Source organism: Lissotriton vulgaris, chromosome 7, assembly GCF_964263255.1.
Source record: "Lissotriton vulgaris chromosome 7, aLisVul1.2, whole genome shotgun sequence".
Classification (NCBI taxonomy): domain Eukaryota; kingdom Metazoa; phylum Chordata; class Amphibia; order Caudata; family Salamandridae; genus Lissotriton; species Lissotriton vulgaris.
The window spans coordinates 1,714,725,222-1,714,749,853 of NC_141695.1; the positions used below are offsets into that span (position 1 = coordinate 1,714,725,222).

Sequence of the window (24,632 nt, forward strand, 5' to 3'; positions counted from 1 at the left end):
CAAACCCATGGAAGCCGTCCTGACCTCTATACTCCTGGTGTGCAATACTCTGGACAAACCCATGAAAGCCGTCCTGACCTCTATACTCCTGGTGTGCAATACTCTGGACAAACCCATGAAAGCCGTCCTGACCTCTATACTCCTGGTGTTCAATACCCTGGACAAACTCAAGAAAGCCGTCCCTGACCTCTATACTCCTGGACTTCAATACTCTGGACAAACCCAAGAAAGGGTGGCATTTCTCTACCTACGTACCCTCTTCAAAAGGATGTTATCGAAACAAGCACCCATCCACCTACTTGCCAAATAATTATGTCCATCTAAAGTCATATTTAATAACCGAGCCTTTGGTTTACGGTGAAATCCTGAAAGTCATACATTTATATCAATTTTTTGCCAACCCTTTAAATACTGGACATCTTGGCACTTCAACTTAATCACAGGAAGCCTTCATGTATGTTAATATCTCTTCTGGTATTGCGGGTTAGGTGTGCGCTTAAACACTTGTCCCACATCAGTCCAATTTCCTGAAACCTTTACAAACAATCCCATGCAGCGACTCCTAGATGGCTGATGTACCTAGAAGCACTTTGTCCATAGATTGCACTATACCCAAAAATGCCTCACCTAACGGGTCATGGGGTTGGCCTCCGCAGCATAGTGAGGGGGTGCAGGGCCCTAACATGTGTCACTGAGAATGTGGAGGGAGCCTTGGGTATTCGGGGAGGCATGGATGGCGTTTTACTCACAGCTCCTCAAGGTCTTCCCATTTGTGCACTCTTTGCATGGCTTGCATTGGAAGTCACTTCCCACTTGCACCTGGAACTCCCCACCGGGGCATCCACAGACAGTCTTACGAGAGGTAGAACAAGGAGAAATCTCAATCTGCCCAAAACCTGTAGAAGGTGAAAGACAATACATGAGAAAACAGAGGTGTCCCCCAAGAGGAGCAGCTACTCACACATGGCCTACAGTTACCACACATCATGGAAAAACAGACTTCAGTGTCTCCTAACTCCCTGTGGTTTTGAAAGCTAACTTCCCACGTAAGTATGTTGTATTTATATATCACACATTTTGTCCCAAGGAAAGAATATATTTAAAAGTGATTGGAAAGAAACAGGGTTGAGTGGATATTGCATACTCTAATCTAGGGTCCTGCAGACACTTTCAATGCAATGAATGTCACACGTCCTCGAACCTTTCATATACACACTTCTTACACATTGCATATTCTGCAATGGTGCTAGCCTTACATAGGCACAAACAACTCTGACACTTTGCATATTACATACCATGAGCTAATCCAAATATGCACACCTCTCGCTCTAGGAGTATTACATACCTAGGGCGGTGTGACCCAAACGTGGGTCGCGACCTACTAGTGGCCGTGAGGCGATTTCCAATGGGTTCTGCGCAATCCAAGCAATAAATAAAAAAGCCTTTAACCCCTTGCATGCTCATGACGGTCCCCGGCCGTCATGTGCCGCGGTGGATGTGTGCTCACGACGGCCGGGGCCGTCCGAATCCCGCCCACTATGTAAATGACCCGCACAGCGCAAAAATTTGCAGCGCATGCAAGGGGTTAAATGCTATGTTTATCTTGTCATATTTGCTGCGTTTTACCGACAGAGGTCAAATGTCAGGTCAAGTCTTCCAAAAAAATGGCTGCTTCTTTTTTTTTTTTATATATATTGCGATTGGTGTTTACAAACTCCACTCACTTTTCAGTCGGAGAAAATAAAGTAAAGTGAATTAAGTGACAATCGTGTTGGGGTTCAGAGAGTGTTTTTTGTAATGGAACAAAACGTGAATACCTGTAAGTGAACTCCCCACATTCAGCAGTTAGGAAAGCTAAAATGAAGCACATTTGTTTGTAATTCTTAAGTGTGATGGAAACAAATATCCTAATAGGTTCAAAACAAATCTAGGAACTTTGCTTGATGCACAAATGATAAATATTCATTGAAATCCGATTTCCACACATTATCATTTGTTTGCAATGTAGTTTTATCAGTCGAACTGTGGGTCCGTGCAAAGTTAGTGCCGGTTTTAATGGAAAATATGCCGTCTATAAATGACAGTGCAATGCAATTATTAAATTTAAAAAAAATTAAATAAAGATCGCCCACCTCATACCCTTTAAAGTTAGGTGGGTTTCGAAAATGTGTCTTTCTAAAAGTTGGATCATGGTTCTAAGAAGTCTTACATATTTGTTACATCTGTCTCACCTGTTCTTCTCTTTGGCCCCTCCGAAAAAAGTGGAAGTTATGTGCCTCTGTGGTTATAGTAAAGAGACTTATTTACATTTTACCTTTGCCCTTTGTTCGCTCAGAAGATAGGAGGCTGCTTAGAACTTAGAATGTAATAATGAAGGAACTTGAAATTGTAAAGAGGCAGTCAAATATTGTTCATCCACCATAAATTGTGTGATGATAGGCACATTTGTGAAATGTCTGATCTTTAAAATTGTGGGATCTAGTGATTAGTACCATTTTAGATTTTGTTTCGAGTGTTGGCACCAGCCTATTTTTATGTGTAGTTTCATTACTGTATTTATAAGTGTATTGTATTTGTTCTTATAATATGGTAGGATTTTAATTATTTAGGCAGTAAAATTTCTGACACTACTGTACTAACAGGCTATCTAGATTCTACATGCAGAGCCAGGAGTGGGGATTTCTCTGTAGGTCTAAAAGGGCGTATGTATATAGAGATGCCAACTTCTAAAACAAATCTCTAAATAGAGGGTATTTTAATGCACAACATTTGAAATTTAGATCGGATAAATCAATTTTTGGTTGGCTACTATTGGTGCGTGCGCTTTACAAAATGTACATGGAAACAATTAGAGGAAGTTTCAGACCTTTAAACAAAGGCCGTCTTGAAATTGTCTTTTTAACATACTTTATTTTTTGTGAAGAGGTGAAACCTTCTTTGTTTTAGTTCTGGCTTTTTAATTCAGTTAACTATAAAAGCTGATTGGCTATTACACACCAAGAGCCCATCACTCTCACACCGCACATTATAAATATGACAGTGTCTTCCACTCAACAAACACGTGTTACACTGTGGATATTTCACACCCTCCAGACCCTCTCAAACTGCGCATGCTCCACACACCTCGCGCACCATGTAGAATGGTACACAATGATAGTACGCAATGCTGCCCTGCCAGGCTCTCACCTCCCCTGCATGCATCACAGAGCATGCACTTGGATACATAATTTGGCACTTCTGTGTAAGACCCCTGCTCGCAGCGACGGCAGCTCGTCACCTGGCCCTCGCCTTGGCAGTCTGACACCTTCCGGAAGCCTGGGGGAGGGGGGAGGGATAAAGCAAACAAACATGCATGATTGGGACCAAGCTAAAATTCAACATATACAAGTCCATACCCTCAGCTCTCCCCCCAAGTTCACAAATCTATACCCTATGATGTGTCTCAGTGCCAAGGACGGACCTTGCCCACTCATGGTCATCCACCGCCCAAGCCCAGGTTTTATCCTCCTATACATTAGCACTCTCCAAATGTTTCAATCAGATTTTAACAGAGTCTTTTCCCTCTTCCCCACAGCCCCTCCACTCCTGAGACTCATCATGTTTCAGCTTTTTTCCACCACAGTATGGCTCCCATAATGCACAGCAGAGATGGCAGAATCGTTAACCATACCCTACAGCTCGCTTCCATCTTGGGGCATTTCCTAGTTTCAACAGAGGGCCTTCCCACCACCTTATTCCACACATCTTACACCACCCACTAGTGCCTCGAAGTATACAGTGGGAGCTTCAAGTCGCACTCACTCACCCACACTCCATTCATTCTGGGGTGACTCTCCATGTCCTGAAGTCCATTTGTGCCCTACTCTCCCCACCCCAACACACACAAGCATCTCCCAATTTCCATTAATGGATTTTCAACTACCACCTCCATTACGCAGTGTTTTACCACCGCCTACTCTTACTGGTGCTGTCATGGGTAACTTCATATGTATCAGAGGGGCTTTCCTCTTGACCCTCTGCTTTTTCTTCTATCCCATGTGCAACTCAAGGTGTCCACAAGTAGTCATCCTTTCACATTTTCCTCCAACCCTCTTACCTGCCAAACACATTTTGCAGCAGAATGCCCCGCTTGGGTGCTTGTACTCGTCTCCTTCGCAATCGGCATCCCGCCGCACTCTCCAAGTGTCATTCGATAAATTGCTACCTCCAATGGGAGCCCCGTGGATCAGCAGGGCACCCAACACGTCCGGAACAGTCACCTTGGCCGCCTGTAGGTGTGCCAGGCCAAGAATCAGCTAAGGCGAGAAAGAGAGTAGAGTTAGTGTGGCAGGGCCATGGAGAAGGTCATTTTCAGGTATTTATTCATCCTTAGTAACCTACTGCCCCGTGTTTTCTAGGTGTGTTCTTCAGCTTTACCCACTCTGTGGGAATTAAAAACTAAGCAATAATCTTACATGGCGTGATTGCTTTTGCAATGCTAGTTTCTTTAATTTACTCCATGCCTAGCAGCCTTTTTATCAGCCATGCTATTGGGTAGGCAGTGGAGACCTGTGCTGCAGCCCCTTTAAGAACAGCCTTGGTTTCTCGGTCATAGGCAGGCACACACCCATTACACTGTGGCAATGGTATGGTCCAAGTGACGGGGACACACTGGCACTTGCACAGCCATCCACAAACGCAGCAGGGGTATGACTGTGTCAGGATCTCTCATGGTCCTACCGTAATCTCACATTGGTACCCTCCAATAACTGGCAGTGAGGCAGATCACGACCCAGCAATACACACATGAGTATCCTCAACCATCTCACCCTCCAACGAGACGTCAGATGGAAAGGCCCGCAAAAATAGCCCTCTTCTTCTACTATGTTCCCACCTTTAAGCCTCACAACTGTTCCTCTTCAGAACCTTCCTGCTGGAAACAGAGCAAAACATCTTCAGAACTAAATCCATACAACGAAAGAGAGGAATACCATGGCCAAATGTTCCGCGTCACTATATTTTGTAAAAGAAAGAGGTCCACACGGTATTCCTCACTCACCCCAAACCAGGACACGCCAACTTCACATCCGACTTCAAAGTCCTAAACAGTTACTTGGCCCCTTCTATCAATGCCGGTAATGAGTTAATTATCCTGAGACAAGTCAAGCAGGAAAATAGGACGTCCACTGATGAACCCATGTCGCCTTAGGAAATTGGTGATCATAATGATGAAGGAAGGACCCAGATTATCCATGCATGCTGATCCTCCAAACTACAGCAGCTCATCTTTAGCAAGGCAGGTATGCAGCTGAGAAAATATAATGAGCTCGAAAATCCCTTATCGTGAACTGGGCGATGTACATGGAGGAGGACTTTGGAGAAGCCATGATAAAAGCAGATCCCTGGGACAAGATGCATCCTGAGGTTTCCAACCAGAGGGACCAGCAACATGAAGATATGACACCGCAGAGGCAGACTCTCATGAAGATGGCTTTGTGAATAAACGGGAACGGCTCAGTTCACCGAGTGGAACGCAAAGAGGTTGCGTATCGAGCCAAGGCAGCTAGTCACTTCGCATGTAAGGCAACTTCAGGAAGGACTTTGCCGTTGTGCTATTTCCCCAGAGTAAAGATATACACAAACAATTCTAGATAGTTAAGTAAAAGTAACCGGATGTGACTGGCTCTCTCTCAACTATGAGAATCTGCTGCGGACTTGTTGGAAATTTGCCTTATTTAGGGTTGATTGCATGGTCGGCATAGGTTTTTTCATGACTCCACCATTGGAGGAGCCATGCTTCTTGGGAAACATTTCAACAGAGAATTTACCAATGTCAGTCAATGGAGATGAACATTTCTAGCATATGTAGGTGCTGAGAATGCACCCCCGAAGTCGGGCTGCACTATCGGTGCCCGCATGGTAGAATCCCAGCAAGTCATGGACCCTATACATGTTGTCGATTGTCAGCCACTACTTCTACGCCAGTTGTAGATTAAGTTGCCTCCACCGTACACGGTGAGAGACAAATCAGCTTAACTTGTCAGTTCCACCATTATTTCACAGGATGAGCCGATGGTGCATCTGGAGAGGTCTCCAACCATAAAATAAAGAAGTCAGTAATTTCAGCAGCAATTCGGATGGGGTGCCCAATTTTTTTTTCTTGGGGTGATGGGGGATTGACGGTATATACATTAGATCTCTCCTCTACATCAAACTCTTAGTCTCTGAGAGGGCTGGACACCATTGTGCCCTGGTTGATTCGGCCGAGCTCCAATTCACCCTTTCAGCTTTCCTTATTGTACTGTCTAGTAACACCTGATCCGTTGTACTTGGCAGGGCTTCGCCCCTGCTTGCCATTCAGTTTGTTCACTGTCCATCTACAGGTTTTAGTGCTAGTAAATGGCTGTGTTTGTTATTGACAGGAACATATTTATGACAGATATGTATGTTTTTGTCCCAACACAGATATATGTGTTTTTATTTTATTTTATTTATTTTGACAGTTTTGTATAGCGCGAACAAGACCCTTGCGGGTATCAGAGCGCTTTCCAAGGCACAAAAAGGCGATATGATAAATGGATACGATGATAGTGACTTTAGCAAATACGTATCTGGTAAAAGTTAGCGACTAAACACATAACAACAAGTATACATCTCAAAAAACTTTGCCTAAAGAGACATTTATTATGAACAGTCCTGGTGATGGTGGTGCATAAGTTGACAGCACACCGAAACGCATCAATGCTCTGGTTTTCTTTTTTAAATTCGAGGAACTATTAAATCTGATATTAGGTATGTGGTTCTGATGTTGCACAATAGATTCAATCGAATTAATGTTTTTAGGATGACTTTTTAACGTGTCACTTGTTACTGTGTCTCTCTCTCTTTTTTAATGTCGGATTGATTTGTCACATGTACATTCTAGGCTGCTGTATACATTGTTGATATTTCTTTTTTATGATGTCACATATGAATGTATTTTTTATCGATAAAAATGTGTTATGTTTTTGACATATTTTACTGTATGTTTATAATTTTGTTGGGTTCTCTTTATACTGATTGAATTGATACACAATAATTAGGTTGATATGTGGTATGTATGAGTGATTGTGATTTAAATGTAAGGCTGACCAAGAGAACTGTTGAATTTTCAGTTTGTTTGTTATTGATACAGCTGTGTTTCCTCTGTGGGTGTGCTGTGTCCTTTAATTAGCACCTTCTGATGTCTGTAGTGAGTAGGCGTGTGCAAAAAGTGAAATTGCGCTGCCGAGGTCGTACACTCCGGTTTAGGCAGTGCTTCGTCCACGTGAGGGTGGGATGTGGTCTGACACGGATGTTCAGTTGCCTCTGTGAGCACGGGTTGGGCTCCTTAGACACCAACGCTTCACAGGGTCCTTTCGGCTGAACTGAGCCCGCACACAAGAGCGAGGCTCATGTTAAATTAAACCAGAAGAGAGTCACTGTGTGTCCCTCCATTAAAGATGGTGGAATGACGGAGGCTGTAGTGAGATCTTGTGCTCAAATGTGAGAGTACCACAGCTGAACAGAGCTGTGCACTGAGGTGAGAGACTATAAGACTAAACAAAAAGTGACTGAGTGGCTGATTCAGGGTGTGCCACATCACTGAAGTACAGAGGATGACTGCAACTTCAGTGAGACATCGCACTAGTGTACCGTTGTGTAAAAACGTGCACGAGCTGAGTGACACCATCTGATGAATGTGCCACTCTTAAAGCCGTTGGGATGGCTGAAGTTGGAGTGAGACTGCTTGTGCATCACTGTGAGGCTTACACACTCCAAACGAGGGAGTGCACTAAGGTGTGAGACTGTGCTGTTGTACGAGACCATCATGCATAGTAACCCTGAACTATCCTTCTCAATTCAATTAACTGACTAACATATCCACCACTCAAATTACTTTCAGATTTCACTATGCTAATTCACCACTAATCCTTTATGGGTTCCGGAGTAGCGTGCTACTCGCCGAAAAAGCGCTTCAATGCCTCTTCAAGGGTAGTAAGCGCTATATAAATGCAATTGCAATACAATACAATAGTGTCCGACAGAGTGCAACAGTCACACAGACTCTCACCAACATAGTGAGGTTTTGCTCCAAACAGTGAACACCACATCCACTGAGTGACATTAATCCAATGTGTACAACTACATTAGAGTCTACAGGGTGAACAAGCGTGTAGCAGAGACTATAAACCAAGCGTGAGACACTCGTACACTCAGTGCACAGAGGTGGGAGACTCAACACGCAGTCTGATTCCGCCAACATGTGCAGCTCCGTTAATAAGTATAGCTTCACATCGGCTGGAGTGAGTCTATGCCTCATTGTGTGACCAATATCCGCCTAGTGAGGCTCACCATTAGCGCGTAAGACTCACGCCAAAAGCGTGAGGGTTGCACGCTCACTAAGGAGACCGCGCCAAAACCTGGAACTCGACTAAAGACGGTGGCGTCATTGCGCGTGGCACGAGACTGTGTTAGACTCACACCCATTGAGTGAAACTGCACCAATTTGTGAGACCACCGCCCCCTCCCAAACCCCTCTACACCTTTCAGGGTGCGTGTGAGTACAGTACCGTCTTTGTCGCGGTCAGGGCCTGGCATGGACGGACCTGTCTCTCCCGCGGGCCCTCTGTGTACGCAGGCCACCCTGACAAGAAGAGGAAGGCCCTTCCGAGAAACCGGTCGCAGAGCCCAAACAGGAAGGGCAGCTGGGTCACGGTCTCGACAACCCCGGGCCAGCACAGAGCGCGGCACTCACTGGAAGCGAGCTGCGTACAGGCTGTCCGACAGGAGAGGCGCTGTCCGACAAGAGGCGCCATACACGCGGTCCGACAGGAGAGGCGCTATCCGTCAAGAAGCGCTATACACGATACAGAATTGAATCTCTACCCCGAGGCGGTGGCCAGCTGTTGTCCTCGGGTACTGAGCACGGTGTAAGGGCACCTAGACTCCCCCCCTCGGTATCACCCAGCAGAAGGGCAGTCTCAAAGCCCCTCCATCGGGGAGGGTAGCTCGCGGCTGCAAGTCTAGCCCTCCCCACCTGTTGCAATGTGAGGGCCTCATACACTTCTCTGGAAACGGGTTAGTGTACATTTAACACCGTTTTATTTCACCATCATGATCCACGGCTTCCCCAAAATAAACACCAACCGGGGGTGGGGGGGCGTGTGAAATTGTCATGGTCACAGGTTAATTCCCACTTGACTTCAAATCGAAAATCACGCTCTCTACAAACGAGACAGGCTCGCCTTCTGGCCTATCACGTGACATCATCCGACTGTGTATTTTGGGAGGAGGCATTCCGCGCGCGCGCACACACACAGCTCACTGTTCTCATCTGCACGAGCTCCAGCTGCAATCCGTGCAGGGTTTCCGGCGCCCGCTGGTTGGATGGCTCAAGGCCTGCACGCGCACAGGACCAACAGGAAGTGACGGGAATAAAAACACACGCCTGCCGCACCTTCGAGGGGATTGCACAACGGAGGCGTGGGAGGAGGCGAGCACCAAGGGCTCTTCCCGGAAAACAAATACTGCCCAAGGGTACTGCTTTGCCCTTGAGCCCGAGCCTGAACAACCTCAGGGCTGTCAGTCCTTCTGGTACAGACAGTCCTTTAACTGGGGGGAAATGAAGTACAGGTACAATGGAGTGGGTGCGGGTTTAGGGGCCATACAAGGATGGTACATGGAATAGGATAAGGGTTTTTAAGGTGTGCATCAGCGGCGACCTTTGGAATGTATGGGTCATAATTAGTCCTGGCTGGATTAAAATTTAATTACGCCAGTGTAATTTTTGTGATTCGCAAAATTACACTCTTATTCCCACTCGCATAATTTGGGGTAATTTGGGTGCAAGAGGACTACCGCCAGAGCACAAGCAGACGTTGCTGTTTATGTTGTTGAATTTAGCATTATTTTCTTATTGTAAAATGCATCCTCCGATTCACTTTAGAAGGAAGGGTGCATTTTGAACTAAGAAAACAGGGTTCCGTTTCTTGCGAAATTCTACATAATCTCGACTACTTTAGCTGTAATTGGCAGAATTTCGTTTCAGCAAATCACACGAGTTCTGCCCAATACTAGTCTTAATAGCATCTGCAAGTCAGTGGCTAACAGGACACACATGAGTAGTGAGAAGGCTGTTTCAGGCCACCCAGGAAGTCAGAGTTTGAGTCAGGAGTTGTATTCATAGGTTGGTGAATGGCTTTCATCAGCTCACACAGTCATTGGCTGTGTCAAAACCTGAAAACAGAGGCTGGTGAATGGGCTTTCCTCAGGTCACAGAGAGCCGGTGACTCAGTAAGGAGCTGGACAAGCAGGAGTGGACACTGCTTACGTCACCCCCAGAGTGAGGCTAAGCCAGACCAGGGTGGCCCCCTGTCCACTTCATGTGTGTGGGGATATAATCCATGTGCATGGACAGATGTTTGCTGAGTAGCGAGGGAGGGGAACTAAGTCACCCAAAGCATTTTTGGGGGTTTCATTGTAAGCTCCTCCCAAAAGCAGGACATCTTAAAAGATATAACCAAGTCAGAAATCTAGCTTATGAGGAGTTATTACTATTCATACTGTACTTGAGGTCTAATGCTTTTACTACATCCTGGAGAAACTCGCTTCAGGAAAAATATTAAGAGTGGGGGTGCTTGCATCAATGTTACATCACTACATTAAGGGATTGTTAAAAATCTAAGCATCGCACAAAGTGTAGCATGTGAGCCACACCAAACAGCAGAAGATTGGCACGGGTGTGGTATGTAGCTCTCTTCAACATCTACATGACTCCACTCACAGGCATTGTCAGATCGAAGAACATCATCTCTTACGCCGACGCACACAACTCGTCTCACTTTCAATGAACCCCACCCTGACAAAAACCAACTTCCACAACGAAAACCAAATTACATAACGAAAACCAAATTACACAACTGCATCGCATGAAGAACGTTGCAACATGGATGAAAGACAACAGCCTGAAACTCAACACAGAAAAAAATTGAAGTTTTGATCTTCGGCAGACACCACCCTTTGGAATGACTCCTGGTGGCCACGGAGTTCGGACCCATGCACGAAACCTCAGCATCAAACTGGGCAGCCAACTCTCCATGAAAGGTCTGGTCAACGTCGTCATCTCAGCCTGCAGCCACATGATCCGCAAAATCTTCAGATGGCCTCTCAACAGCACAGGCCATCATCACCCGCCGGCTTGACTACAACAACACACTCTATGCCTGCACCTCCACCAAACTCTTGCAAAGACACCAGACAATCCAGAATGCAGCAGTCAGACCGATCCTCAAACTGCCCAAGAGGACACACATCACCCAGCACCTGAAAGACCTCCACTGGCTCCCCATCCAGAAGAGATGTCAGTTCAAGCTCCTGACTCACGCATACAAAGCCCTTCACAACCGAGGACCAGCATATCTGAACCACTGCCTGATCTACCACAAACCTCCACAAACCTCTGCTTCGCACACCTCGCCAAGACACAGCGTATCTGCAGCAGCCGCTCCAGATGATGCTCTTTCTCCTACCTCGCCGCTAAAGCCTGGAACACCCTTCCCCTCCACCTCTGCACTTATCCCACGCGGAACCACTTCAAGAAGGAACTCAAGACCAGGCTCTTCAACCGATACCTGCAGGACTGCACCTGGATATCCCCTGTGGTGATTAACCGCGCCATACAAATAAATGATCGATCGATTGATGGTGCACATAGTTGCAAGTATATTACTAAAGCATGGCATGGTAGTGTGCCGTCATTTACAGACAGCACATTTACCATTGAAATGGCCATAACATTCTCATGGCATGCAGTTTTACTGATAAAAGTATATGTTGCCCAAACGATAATGTGCAAAAATCAGGTTTAGCAAGCATTTATCATTTGCACATCACCCTATAACCCGCCTTGATTTGTTTTGATCAGAATATCATCTTTGTTTTCATCATGCTACCCAATTACAAAAAATGTGCTTCATTTGTGCTTTCCCATCTACTGATATGTTTTGACATATTTGCACACTTATTTTACAGGTATTTAAATGTTGTGTGCTGTAATAAAAAACTTACATCTGTACCCTTTCCTTTCAAAATCCCTGTACCCCAGCAAGATTGTCATATAGCTTACTTAGCAGCCAGAAAAAAGACAAGCGGACACCCATCTTCATGTTAAAAGAATAGGCAGCAATTTGTAAGATGATGTTTTCTAACATTTGACCTCTGTCTTTGATTAGTCCCCTCTCCCTTTTGTCAAGAGTGGGCGTATTTAGAATCACTGCAAAAGCTGGTTTTGGATGTGTGGTTTAAAAGAAAAATGGACCGGATATTACCCAGAGACGGGGAAAGTGCCCTGTTTCATAGTATAATCCCCAAAATGCAGTATGATGGTACATGCATACTCTGCAGTAATTGTAGTGTGCTGCATTCTCAGGTCTACTATTTAACTGTTTGATCCTGGGCAATTTATACTTTCCATGTAGCTCGGTCTACTGAGCTTACAAACAAAAAACACTGGTGAAAACCAGCCTAATGGAAGAAATTAAAAAAAAAATGGCAAAATCAACAGTATTTATTAACACATTCAGGGATATTCCTAGGCAGGGAAAGGAATTGCATCTCAATAGAAAACATGCTTCTAAAGCTACACTGTGCAGGACCCCTCCTGTGTTGCAGCGCCTCCATCCCAACCAGAGAAAGGCACCTCTTTTACAGCTCCCAAAGGTCTGAAAGAGGGGAAGTTGTTGAGATAGAAGGTTAAACTGGCGGGGAACAAGATGTCTGGCATCCAGTAGTGCCTCTGTGTGGGCAGTGGGACAGGAGCCCTGATTACAGACAGGCTCTCATCAGGAAAAGCCCTCCTCAGGTCACACAGAGAGTCAGTGTTAGACACAGTGTAACAGCCCAGGGTTTGATTGGTCCTTGTGCTGTTAGTCACCTGCAATGTTAGTTAGGGCCTGCAATGGCCTAATGAGTGACCCAACGTGTCATTATGAAAATGAGCATCTGTTGAATAAAATGCTGTCTCAGCTGGGACTAAGCATACTGGCATTCAGCTGTCAGGGAGGAGCACAGAACCGGCTGTGCTCTTACAGCCCCATCTTTTGAATCGCATCCGATCATCCTTATATCTTTCCCTGTTCCAACGTCATGGGCATCAGTACTCCACTTGGGAAAGGAAAAGTGCAGGTGCCCAAAGGGAGCAAACTGAGAAGTGCTGGTACTGAGTACCAGTGAGCCCCACCCTATTTAAAGCACTGGCTATAGGGACAATCACCAAAAGCGGTGCACCCACCCCACCAAGCAGAACCCAGACTGCTTCTTTGCAAGTAAGTAAATATGGATTAATATGAACAGATGACAATTGGCTATGCGGACAGTCATCGATGCAAGCATGGATATCAATGGCGCTTCCTCTGGTGTCCTAGACACAGCCCTCACCAACACCCACCTTTTCAGGACAAAGTCATCAGAACTGACACTAATATTTATTTTCTTTACTTTCTACTGGTTATTCCAATCTTTCAGTAGCAAATTTAGCATCCGGGATACTCTACCCTCTGTAGCCCTATCCTCTTCCCGTCCTCTGTGTCAAGCCACCTCTTTGCTTTTCACTGTTCTTTGTCAGGTGCAATGCTGAAGCCACTCTGAAATCCCTGTAACCTACTAGTAAACCCAGTTATCCTTGGCTCTCCACTAAGATCACGTCCTTCTTCCAAACTCCATATCCATGTTGAACACCCAAAGGCGTAAACACTGGACCTTCATGTTTTTTCGATCTTGTTTTCTTTCAGTCCATAACACAACTCAAAGCGGCCAAGGATTGGTTCACTCATCACTAAACAATCTCACAGTGTTGGCCTATTTGGACGTTTAAGTGTTTGCTATCCCCACCTTCTCCTAACTCATCTCTTTATTCTCACACTGCTGATCATCTGGTTACGTAATTCACATCAAATATTTCTAGCATCTGCACTACTTTCCTTCCTTCCCCAATCAGTACACCTTTTTATCCTGAATCTCTATCTTTCCTTCTAGAATGGTTACATTTCCGCGTGCTCTCGGATTTGGATGTTCAGCCTTCTCAATCCGAGGCAGGACCCACAGCATCTACCACTGGCTCTTTATTTACTCTTTTGGTGAAAACTGTGTATCCAGTATTAATCCTTAACTGGTCTGCCTCCCCATCTTATCTTTTAACTTTGGACTCTTCTCTCTTCCTTCAATTCTTCAATTGTTCCAACTTTACTTAAAAATCTTTCTAAGTCTCAAGGATATATGTAATTTCCAATCTTCCTCAAATTCTACACCTTCCAAAGATAATGGAACATATTGTTTTCTCTCAACTCTTTCCTTTTGCCGAGGCTACTAACTGCCACTCATCACCTGTTCAATCTGATTATTGTTCTGGCTAATTTACGAATTGGTGCTACTTTCCATCTCAAATACTAGTTCACAGTCAACACAATAAACAATCTTCTGTTCTTACTCTCCTCAACTGCTGTACTCCTTTCAACATGGCGGATCACTCTATTCTTAATTTCACTCGATGCAAACTTGAGATTTCTGGCATTATCATCAATTGGTTCTATTCTGCTGCTTTTTAGTTTCATAGACAGCGGGTGTAGCCGCTCTATATCCTGTTCTCTGTGGTGTTTTTTAAGGTTTGGTTCCAATACTTTTCTTTTTGTATACCATTGCTTTAGCTTCTATTATTTCATAATTTGTGTTTAACTCATATTTCTGTGCTTCCACTCTCAGATCTATGTCAATGTTCCTCTTTTAGTGACTTTCTGAAATCAGATGAGATGTACCTCTTTAATTTCTTCTGTTTGCCCACCCCATGTACCTCTTATTTATTTATTTATTTTGACATTTGTTAAGCGCGCGGCTACCCCCAAACGGGGGTGTCCCGGCGCTGAGGACTGCAACTGGGAGGGACTCAAGGAATTAGCAGCTGGAAAATAAAAATGTCTTCAATTTGCCCCTGAATTGAGATTCGGAGTCAATGAAGCGCAGACTGATAGGCAGGGAATTCCATAGTTTAGACACCACCACCGTGAAAGCTCTACCACCCTTACGAGCTAGGCGGAATCTGGGGGGGGGGGGGGGGGAGTAGAAGACGAAGGTGGTTAGATCTAAGAGCCCGAGAGGATTGAACTAACTTCAGCCTATGTCTGAGGTAACTGGGGCCTTTTCCATTCAGAGCCCTGAAGGCAAGTACAAGGGCCTTGAATTTGATGCGCGCCGTGATAGGGAGCCAGTGGAGCTTCTTTAGGTAAGGAGAGATGGAATACCGGAAGGGAATCTTATAGATCAGCCTGGCTGCAGCATTCTGCACGATCTGCAGTCTGTGGAGGAGGTAGGCAGGGAGACCAGCATACAAACTGTTCGCGTGTTCCAAGTGTGAGGTGACAAGGGGCATGCGTCACTGTCTTTAATGACTCAGTGGGAGGGAAAGGGGAGAGTTTTCATATCATGTGTAGTTTGCCAAAGCAGGCCGAGGTAACTTTCATGATCTGGATTTTATAGGATAGTTCGTTGTCTACTTGGACACAGAGATTGCGCGCCACTGTGACCGGGGCAAGCGGGGGATTCAATTCCACGGGCCACCAAGTAGTAGGTGACAAGGGGGTCACTTGATTAAAGAACAACACCTCAGTTTTATCGGTGTTGAGTTTTAGCGTGTTCAAGGTCATCCAGGCTACGATATTGGACAGGCAGTTTTTAAAATGTTCTAATGCAAGGGGTGAGTGGTCTCTAAAGGAAAAGATAAACTGATTATCGTCAGCGTAAGAGACCACTCTAACCCCGAATGTCTCAATCACCTTTGCCAAGGGTGCGAGATAAACATGAAAAAAAGAGGACTGAGGGCAGATCCTTGTGGCACGCCACACCCGAGCGGCTTTTTATCTTTGGACCAGAACGGTCGACACCAAACTTGTTGCGTACGATCCGCTAAAAAGGAGGTGATCCAGGTCAGCGGGATATCCCAGATCCCCAGCTCACGGAGCCTGTCTAGCAGAATGGGGTGGGAGACCGTGTCGAAGGCTGCGGACAGGTCGAGGAGCACCAACATGGCTACCTCACCCCTGTCCACGCTCTCCCGCACGGTCTCCGTAACCTCCAATAGTGCTGTCTCTGTGCTATACCCGGTCCTGAATCCGGATTGTGTATCGTGTAGAAGTTCATTTGACTCAAGATAGTCCGAAAGTTGTTCTTGGACCATTTTTTCCAGGATTTTAACCGGTTTGGGGAGCAGTGATATAGGACGATAGTTGCTGAACACAGCAGGATCGGACTCAGGTTTTTTCAAGAGGGGGATAAGAATGGCCTGCTTCGAAGTCTCCGGGAACTGACCCGATAGGAGGGAGGCGTTCCATAGTGTAGCTAGGGGTTGTACAATCGCTGGCGCTACAGTAGTGAACACCTGGGCTGGCATGGGATCTAGTGGCGAACCTGATTTGCATATCCTTATTTTTTCCAACGCCACGTCCAAGGAGACCGGTTTAAACGCACAGAGCCATGTGCCCTTGGCGGAGGAAGGAGTGGGGGGTACAGATAGTATATCGGGTTTATTCGCTGCATCAAAAGAAGCAAAGATGTCAGTGACTTTCTCGTGGAAGAAATCCGACAGTCCATCACAGAGCTCTTGGGAGGGCTCTAACCGGTGTACGAGAGCCGTCGGATTAGTGAAGTTTTTAACAATCTGAAAGAGCACTTTAGCTGAGTTGTCTGCGGATTTAATTTTGCTTGCAAAATAGTCTCTCATGATGTTTTGTTTGATGAAATTTTTTTAGCGCCACTCTGTAAGTAGTTTTGACAGCTCTTCACTTTCTTCCATTTCAACACCCCTCGTACCTCTTCAGTTTCTTCCATTTGCCCACCCCGTGTACCGCTTCAGTTTCTTCCGCTTGTCCATCCCGTGTACCTCTTTATTTTCTTCCATTTGCCCACCTCGTGTACCTCTTCAGTTTCTTCCATTTGCCTACCCTCTGTACCTCTTCAGTTTGTTTCCCCACCCCATGTCCCTCTTGTCTGCCCACCCCATGTACTTCTTTAGTTTCTTCTGTTTCCCCTCTCCAAAACTTCTTAAGTTTCCCCTCCCCAAGTACCTCTTCAGTTTCTTCTGTCCTCCCCACACCCCCATGTACTTCTTCAGTTTCTCCCACCACCGATGAACTTCTTCATTGTCTTGTTTCGTCTACCCCTTGTACTTCAGTTTCTTGTTTCCTCCACCCCATGTACTTCAGTTCCTTCCGTTTGCCCCTCCTCTCCCCGTATTCATCAAAGCTTGCTCCAGTGTAAGTTGCTGTATTAGGCTCCAACTTAATTCCTTGAGTCAGTGATGCAGTTCAGACTCTGGTTACGGTGACTTTGTTAAGTCACTAATTTAAGGGAATTCACAGAGGCTTTGGGCGTAAGGGACAGATTTCAATCAGTGGCTTCGTTATTTTGCAATATTATTTCTTCAATGAATGTTGGAAGTGGGTCGCAAATATTTCTCAGTGAATCCTGAAACTAGGTGAATATTTTTTGTTACATTTTATGGCTATGGTTTACTCTTTTAAAAAAAATCGTATTTCCAAGGATAAAAGACTAGAGTTTTCTGTAGGAGCAGCATCACCGTTCTACAGACCTCTGTGCTTTACCACAGTGGAACGTAACTGTACCCTTGGGGATGAGGTATTTTAAACTTTTGCTTTTGCGATGGATTTAACCCAGATCTGTAACAGGGGGTGAATGCTTTATTAATTCAGCATTCCGTTCATCATCTTTTCTTTTCACATTTGTCGCCCTAAGTGGGAAGGGGATGCCCAGACGTGGGTCCCTTGCTCGCTACCCCACCACATTAAAGCTTTCCTGGTTGATGAGGGGTGTTACCCTGAAACTGGTCCAAGAATGCTTGTTTCTGGCCCAGGGAGTGTCTGGCTTGGCAGTTTGGGCTGGACTGTTCCCATGGGGAGCAGGGTCAAGACTGATTTGCATATGGCTGGGTCTAAACTGAAATGGCTTTGAATGCAAAACAATGGATTTAACTCAGATCTTTGATGGGGGTGAATGTTTGATTATTTCAGCATTCCGTCCATCATCTGTTCTGTTTGCATTTGCCGCTGTAAATGGGAAGGGTATGCCCAGACATGTGTCCTGTGCTCACTACGCCACCAGATTTAGGCTAGCCTGTCGGATGAGGAGTATTACCCCGAAACCGGTCCCAGGATCGTTGTCCCTGGTCCCGAGAGGACCTGGCCTTGCAACTCTGGCTGGACTGGTCCCACAGAAAGCAGGGCCACGACTAATTTGCATATCGCTGGGTCTAAACTGGAATGGCTTGGTGACCAAAAAACAATGGATTTAACCCAGATCTGTGACCGGGGGTGAATGTTTGATTAATTTAGCATTCCAACCATGATCTGTTCTTTTTGCATTTGTGTGCTGGCAGCCTGAGCATAAACATGCCTGAGATGACTTCTAAATAAATGATGGCTGGGACACAGGGGGTGGGTACAAACTACCATTGAAGGTACCCACTTGCCCAGAGATCCTTCACTGAATGTGCAAATCATGGATTCTTTTTCGAACTGAGGTGCTTCAAATGCTTTGCATGAATGCAGCAGTGATTGCATTTAAAAATGGACTTCACATATTTCATATGAGCAGTCATTTGGAGCTTGCATCTATAGAAAATGTAAAGAAACACAATATCCTTATGGTTGGAGAGTTGTTAATTTATGACGCTTTGAACAAAAACATGCTGGGACCTCGTGGGTAAAAATGAGGTGGCCAAAAAATTGCTTACTTTTTTTTTCTCCAAAAACTGTCATGAAAAGTATGCATTTAGCATGAAATACAGTTTGCCAATATCTTGCATGAGTTTTGTATGAAAGGGGATATCTCACATATGAAAGAAAGTCTTTGCATGCTTTAGGAAAATTGTTGCAGCAGAAAATATTTCTCAGAAGCGGTTTTACCCTTCCTGACAGACATTTTTAGCTTGGCGCCAGAGAAGATTATGTAACATGGTGTAATGCGAAATTGAGAAATGTTGAGGAACTTCACAGATTTAATGCAACGCAAAATTTGAGAATTTCACTTTCATAAGTAAACTTTCACAAAAGGCTTTGGTGAGGCCTAATCCATGGTGATACCTCTCAATGTTTAATATTAAAAGTACAGAGTACAGTTCTCCAAAATAGATGAAAAGGTGCCTTGTGTTTTTGAAACGCACAGAAAGTGAAATTGGATCACTGGGTCCAACGTTGATATAGAATGCGTGTGGTAAAAAAAAGCAGCATGGGGAAAACAGAGGACACCCATTGGACATTTTGGACACAAATCTTCATACTGAAACATCAGTCTGGCAAAGCAATGTGAAAAATAATTACGATTTCTAAGGAGGGATCTAGGGCCAAAGCAAATTTCAGGATATCCCGAGTTGATAATATTTACATGATATTCAAATTAACACCTTCAGCACGGTGCAAATTTTCGCGCTGTGCTGAAGGTTCGAAAAACGGGCGTGGTCGTGACGGAACGGTTCCGTCATCAGCACAGCCCAACCGACGCTGATGACGGAACTGTTCCGTCATAAGCATCGAAGGGGTTAATAAGAAACATTGACAGAGTCAGGGTTACCCTAAAAGTTCAGTCTCCGAGCCAGTGCTAGTCGCCACCACTCTTCAGGCCTTTATCCTTACCATATAGTTCATTGGTAAGTGAACAGACAGCTCCACCCTGTCGAATGCCTTTTCACCATCAACAATAACCCCAGGTAAACCAAATAAGAGGCAATATTGACACACACATTGCAAAATAACCAGGATGTACAGGTCAAAAATGTAAACGTCATCCAGAGCCAGATAGATCAGGTGCTCAGCAGTGTTATCTTCCAGGAAATCGATGGATATTTTGGGACTGCCTGAGAGCCTGATCAGCTTGGGTAAGGTGACAAAGGCTTCTTCTCACATTAGCTTTAGCATTTGGAGTCGCAGCTGCAAAGTACAGGCCCACGGATGGAGTTCTGCATGAACTCACTTCTAAGATGTCATGTAAAGCCCGGCATCTGAAACCGCCACCGTAAAGTAAAAACATACATTACATTATTATGAGATTAAATATATATATTGAAAGCAGCATGGACGATAAAATGGTGACACTGAAATCCAAAAGATAACAAAACTCTGTCAAAACTTTTCCTAACTGCCCATTTCAGGTTTCCCTCAAATATTTTTTCTGTAACTCTTGTTTGCCTAAAGAAAAGATGTTTTCAAGGCAAGTCTGCCTAAAAGGCATTCTAAGGTGATGTTTCATGAAACAGCGACAGAACTAGAGAAAGGGCAACAGAAACTCCTGGTGACACCTCGAGTTTTGGCCTCAGCAGGAAGAGTGATATTCAAGAGCCTGAGAGGTGTTTTTCATGACTTCCTCAAGCAAATAAAAACATAGATGTATTCCAGGGGTGTTTCGAAACTCCAGTTCTTCACCAAACTAAACCAGGATTTGTTGATAAAACTAAACTGATGCACACGTGACTAACACTAGAGAGAAGAACTAAGATCATTCCTGCAACTACTAAAACTCCTTGTATTCAGATCTACTGGCCAATACATTAAATAAATGGTTAAGTAGTGGTCGGTCAAAGGCACATCAGAGCCCTGCCCATTGAGCGTCTGTTCTTTCAAAAAATATATATATATTGAGGTTTTTTTAACATGCTGCGACGTATTAGCGTCTGTTAGAGTACTGGGGTTACGCTAAACTTGTTGGCAGCCTTCCCAACAACAGAACAATGAGAGTTAGGATTGAGTACACTGTTATATCAGTGAGAAAATAGATTTGGGGGGTAATCATTAACCTGGTCACCGTTGTTATCCATACTAATAATATAAAGAGAGAGCCCAAACCTTTGAGGCGGGTAATCTCAGGAACCACAGCACCAATCACAACACCCAATACAGCGTTGGAAAGGGCAGTTGCAGCAGAAGGACATAGGCTATGCAGACGCCCACCATATACATTTAAAAGGTAAAAGAACCGTGCCAGCAAAGTAGTCCCTTGTGGGCGTGTCTGTGTTGTGCTGTGGGTGTGTGCTGTGGGCGTGTGCTGGGGGCGTGACAAACACTGGGGGTGTGTGGTACGTTCCACCCTTCATGCCATGTCTCATATTGTGTGCTAATCCCACCCTGCTCCCTTTAAATACCCCTGCACCCCATGATCATAACCCACCCTTACTCCTTAAAATACCCCAACACCCTTAAACACTAACCCATATTAACCCTATAAATATACCCTGTGCCCCAACACCCAAACCTATCCCTAAACCCTAAAAATACCCCTATACCCCAAAACCCAAACCTAGCCCTGAACCCTATAAATACCCCTGTACCTCAAAACCCAAACCTACCCCTGAACCTTAAAAATACCCCTGTACCCCAAAACCCAAACCTAGCCCTGAACCCTAAAAATACCCCTATACCCCAAAACCCAAACCTAGCCCTGAACCCTATAAATACCCCTGTACCTCAAAACCCAAACCTACCCCTGAACCCTTAAAATACCCCTGTACCCCAAAACCCAAACCTAGCCCTGAACCCTAAAAATACCCCTGTACCCCAAAACCCAAACCTAGCCCTGAACCCTTAAAATACCCCTGTACCCCAAAACCCAAACCTACCCCTGAACCCTAAAAATACCCCTATACCCCAAAACCCAAACCTAGCCCTGAACCCTAAAAATACCCCTGTACCCCAAAACCCATACCTATCCCTAAACCCTAAAACTACCCCTGTACCCCATAACCCAAAACTATATCTGAACCCTTAAAATACCCAAACACCCCAAAACATATACCTCAGTACCCCAAAACATATACCCCTATACCCACACTTACCTCATCCAAACATTAAAAAAAACATGCTTTTACCATTCATGCATTTACAACGAATTTCGTTGTAAATGTATGCGTAGTAAAAGCATATAAAATTTAATGCCATGCATTATAATGGTATTGCGGAGTCATGGTACTTTCGTAATGAAAGTATGCAGAGTGATGGTATGCGGAATATTCTGTGTTTACCCTCCCCCGGTAAGTACATTGGTGGCACGGCGGCCCACATCTCCAGCAACATACTCATATTTTTTCACCGCCCATTGAAAAATGCACAGGTCTCTCTCATTGATGGCCAGCACCAACATACACTTTTAGACACACCTCCCACCACAAGTTCTAGAATTGCGAACTTTAGAGCCGGTGGAGCTACGTTCGAATCTCGGCATCAGCTCAACATCCTGTGATTCCAGGCAAATCGCTTTGTCTCCCCGTGCCTACCACAAATGAATGTGTTCTTCTGTAATGTAAATTGTCCTCATGCCATGTTGTCGAGTTCGCGCTATATAATATTGCAAGGAAAAATAAAGTAGGGAAACTCGAGTTCACACTACTGACCGCGCACTCTTGAGTGCATCTGTGAATCGGAGCGTTTCACAGGCCTGTCACAGATAAGTGTGGAGAAGTGTGGCTCACTGGTTAGAGCGGCAGACCCTGATGCAGAGATCTGATCCAGGACCAGGGTTCAATTCCCGTCGCGGCAGGGTCTTGGGCTCAATGTCCGCGGACCCGATAATTCTCGCCACGGTGCCTACTCTAATCATGAGTCCCACTCTGCAACTCTGGGCAATAGCTTGCTTAATCTCCACGCCAGCCCTAATCGCTAAGGATGCCTGGCTTCACCTTGGGGTGCCCAGGAGTGGGCGCCTCACAGGAACAGGCCAGGATGGGTTCCTCAGCGGTACAGCGCGGGGACACACTTCTAAGTGTAACCAGGCGCTTTATAAGCTCAGTTACATACATACATACATACATAAGAAATGCTATCAAAAACGAAATCTTACAAAACAATATACTACTGGCCGGCAGCAATTCCTACCCGGACAACGTCGGCACGGGCTGCTATCAACAATGAAATCATAAACCAAGGACTTATAGAAATTGAAGACTCACTGTCTCTATTAAGTGAGAAGTCCTTACAAGATTTCATCCTGCCGCCAGCGGTCCGAACTAACCTAACTGGATACCACAATATCGCTACCGCACACAATATTTCAGAGCTAAATACCTACCTTGCTCAGCACTTGCCTAACTTAGTTCCCGACCAACAACTCGCCTACAACACCATAGTTGATAGTGTTGAAAAGAAGCAAGGCAAACTATTGTTCATAGACGCCCCCGGTGGCACAGGAAAGACTTACCTAATCAACCTCATACTTGCCAAAGTTCGATCTTCTGGGAATTTGGCTCTAGCTGTTGCTTCATCTGGAATAGCTGCCACTTTGCCAACAGCTGGGAAAACAGCACATTCTACCTTTGAACTGCCTCTAACAGTTTCCCTTGAAAGGGATTCAATATGCTCTATTCGGAAAAACGGACCTTTGGGGACACTGCTTCAAAATGTGTCTCTTATCATGTGGGACGAATGTACAATGATACTAAAACCATTGCTGCCTAGCCTTTTTTTACCCGGACAACGTCGGGACGGGCCGCTAGTCTAATATAGATTTGATTAACGGATAAACAAGAGCGCAAAAGAATGACAACACCAAACAGGTAACAATTACGTTCCAATATTGTCATCAATGTTTTCAGATAAAATAATAAACTAGAAAGTTGAAGTGTGAGTGGTTTGTTAATTTCACCACAACACCAAGGTTGTTGGACCGTGATAAACATTACCTGCTAAGCAACTGGACTGAAAGAGTCACTTTTTTCAAACAATGTGTATCGAAAATTGTGGATACTGGATTGTATTGTTAAGTTGTCTGCTGTAAAAAAACTAAGAAAAATTAGTCATGCTAGTAAATCAGGGGCCACAGGCAGAGATCTAGAATGTATGATTGTCTTTGGCACAGTCTGGAGGCTTCAGTGAGCCTGCATATGGGCATTAAGAATTAGGAGCTAGGAAAAACTCTTAAAATGATCCCAATGTCGGATGAGGCGATACCCTAGAGAAGAGAGGAGGTATCATCCACTGTACGGTGCCCCGGGAAGTACTGAATGGTAAGGTACCGAAGTAGTACATGTTTGAGAGGGTAGCAGAACATGTCCCTGGAAGTTTCCATTGTCTGTTCCATGTTGCTGGGTATCCTGCTTTGTATGTATGACGTTAGTGTTACCAAGTTCTTGGATTGGTCTAAAAACTGCAACTAGGAATCCTTTAGGATGTGGAATATTACAAACAGGTGTTCAAAGTATTTGCACTCAAGCCGATTTAAAACTGGGCATCATTTGAGCTCACAAGTGGGTCTGATGTTTTTTTTGTTTTTTTTTTTACTAACCCATGCAGTACAGCATCGGCAAGATGAGAGGAGGAGCAGGGCTGGACTGAAAACCCAAAACAGCCCTGGCAATTTTGTCAGACCACTAGGGGGGGGGGGGGGGGGGGGGGGGGGAGGTTGGGGTGGGGGGGGGGGTTTCAGGAAGGCAAGTGTGAAGCACTGACTGGCCACAGAGGCTGTAAATGAAAGCGTCAATTAAGCTTGCTGGCTGCTTTTGTTGGGGGGGGGGGGGGGGGGGGGCGGGTGTTGCAGCACTGCTTCAAAGCCGACACCCAGTAGCAAAACCGGCCACCAACCTTTCAGCCTCC

At 45.1% G+C, this 24,632-nt stretch overlaps 1 protein-coding gene across 1 annotated transcript in view; it reads right to left on the reverse strand.

Moving 5' to 3' along the window:
* TNFRSF1A (TNF receptor superfamily member 1A) overlaps positions 1–24,632 on the reverse strand; it is a 97,196-nt gene that overhangs the window by 21,054 nt on the left and 51,510 nt on the right. The window contains exons 2-4 of the mRNA XM_086932877.1: positions 4,097–4,295; positions 3,187–3,315; positions 750–896 (exon numbers count right to left, since the gene is read on the reverse strand). Coding sequence (XP_086789003.1) covers positions 750–896; positions 3,187–3,315; positions 4,097–4,295 — 475 coding nt within the window. The remainder of the gene's footprint in view (positions 1–749; positions 897–3,186; positions 3,316–4,096; positions 4,296–24,632) is intronic.